The sequence below is a fragment of the Ceratotherium simum genome, chromosome 1, assembly GCF_057802395.1.
Source record: "Ceratotherium simum simum isolate JZ-2026a chromosome 1, ASM5780239v1, whole genome shotgun sequence".
Lineage (NCBI taxonomy): Eukaryota > Metazoa > Chordata > Mammalia > Perissodactyla > Rhinocerotidae > Ceratotherium > Ceratotherium simum.
The window spans coordinates 98,573,272-98,575,385 of record NC_141900.1 but is presented as its reverse complement, the minus strand read 5'-3'; the positions used below and the strand labels follow the sequence as shown (position 1 = coordinate 98,575,385).

At 43.9% G+C, this 2,114-nt stretch overlaps 1 protein-coding gene across 1 annotated transcript; it reads right to left on the bottom strand.

Moving 5' to 3' along the window:
* Window positions 1-351: 351 nt before the first annotated feature.
* On the bottom strand, window positions 352-1,305 carry LOC147918303 (olfactory receptor-like protein OLF3). Its single transcript, XM_087435949.1, has one exon. The coding sequence runs from the start codon at window positions 1,303-1,305 to the stop codon at window positions 352-354; it is 954 nt and encodes a 317-aa protein (XP_087292075.1).
* Between the last annotated feature and the right edge of the window lie 809 nt (window positions 1,306-2,114).

Here is a 2,114-nt window from a genome sequence, read left to right as displayed (position 1 = left end):
GTCCAAAGTAAGATCCATGAATAGGTCCACGATTACGAACAATGTGACAAATCAAAATGGTAAATCGTATTTTTTTCACTACTCTCAGGCCAGATGAATGGAGATTGAGTAATGGTGGGAAGTTCTATTACAGCAGTCCTTAATTCCACTGAACATGCTTCTGTGACATAAAAATACTCCCACATCTCACACCCCAACCTAACTACTCAGCCTTCTACCCAGCATCACCAGTACACATTTCGTCATCCCCTTCCTGGTTGCCAGGGCAATACAGTTGACGCCTGTCATATCTGAGTTGAGTGGGAGAACACACAGGCAAAGCTCTTTTGTCTAAGTGATGCTCATGATTCATCAACTTGCCAGTTTTGACATTAATCCAGATAATTGCCCTAGTAATTTCTGCCAGGCTCCCTTTACCTCCTTATTCCTTACACTGTAAATCATGGGGTTCAACATGGGCATCAAAATGGCATAGAAAACAGAGATCAACTTCTCCTGAAGGACAGAGGGGCTGGAATCCGGCTGGATGTAAGTGAAAATGGTCATGCCATAACACAGGACAACAACTGTGAGGTGAGAGGCACAGGTTTGGAAGGCTTTCTTCCTTCCCTCTGTGGACTGGATCTTTAGGATGGTGGAGATGATCTTGATGTAGGACAAGAGAACCAGACAGAAAGGTGTCATCAGCAACACAATGCTAGAAACCATGATTGCGATCTCATTGGAGGAGGTGTCCACACAGGCCAGCCTGACTACTGCTAGGAGTTCACAGGATATGTGATCAATAAACTTGTTTGTGCACGTGGGCAAATGAAAGGTGATGGTGGTCTGCATGATAGAGTTGATGGAGCCACTGACCCAGGATGTGATGACCAACCTAGTGCACAGCCCTCCATGCATGATGACTGAGTATCTCAGAGGGTCACACACAGCCACATAGCGATCATAGGCCATCACTGCCAGTAGAACAAACTCAATTCCACCCAAGCCCAGGGAGAAAAATAACTGGGCTGCACAGCTCACATATGAGATTACTTTACACTTTGCAAGAAAATGCACTAACATCTGAGGAACAATGCTTGTAGCATAAGAGACATCAACAAGGGAGAGGTTGGTGAGAAAGAAATACATGGGAGTGTGGAGTCGGCTGTCCAGTCTGATCAGAAGAACAATGAGGAAGTTCCCCAGCACTGTCACCATGTATGTGACCAAGAACAGGACAAAGAGGGTGACCTGAGTGTCCCAGTCACCGGAGAAGCCGAGGAGAATAAACTCCCTCACCCAAGTCTGGTTATCTATTCCCATTAAAATATGTGATGATTACTAATCTGCAGAGAGAGTTAGAAATAACAGAAGCGGGCTGGCCCTGTGGCTTAGTGGTTAAGTGCACATGCTCCACTACTGGTGGCCAGGGTTTAGATCCCGGGCGCACACCAATGCACCGCTTGTCCGGCCATGCTGAGGCAGCATCCCACATACAGCAACTAGAAGGATGTGCAACTATGACATACAACTATCTACTGGGGCTTTGGGGAAAAAAAAAGGAGGAGGATTGGCAATAGATGTTAGCTCAGAGCCGGTCTTCCTCAGCAAAAAGAGGAGGATTAGCATGTATGTTAGCTCAGGGCTGATCTTCCTCACAAAAAAAAAAAAAGAAATAACAGAAGCTGTTGAATTAAAGAACCATAAGAATAACTTCTTAAAAGAATGCATACTGTATATGACTTGCCAGCCTCAGCCAGATGTTTCAGATCATGCATGGGCCAAGATGACAGGCTTGATCACAATATGCATTATATCTACTCTACATAAGAGAGAGGCTAGTGCTTTTATAAGGACATGATGGTCTCAGGGAGTCAGTTACTACCTGGGTATAATGCAGTGCAATTTTGGAAGCTCTATATCTTTCCAACTTACCTCAGTTTCCAGGGCAGGAGAGAATTATGGATGATAATAGGAGGTAAGATGATAAGCAATGAAGATAAACACAGTTCAAAGACTTACCCTACTTATACTACTACACCAAACATGATGAAATGTATAAATAAATTACCAAAAAAATTTGGAAGAGGCAAATATATACTGCAAATGAGGCTGGTGTCTCATGGAAAAAT

What these genes read in the sequence shown, in the direction of transcription:
- LOC147918303 (XM_087435949.1), bottom strand. Translation starts at nt 1,305, where the DNA reads ATGGGAATAGATAACCAGACTTGGGTGAGGGAGTTTATTCTCCTCGGC.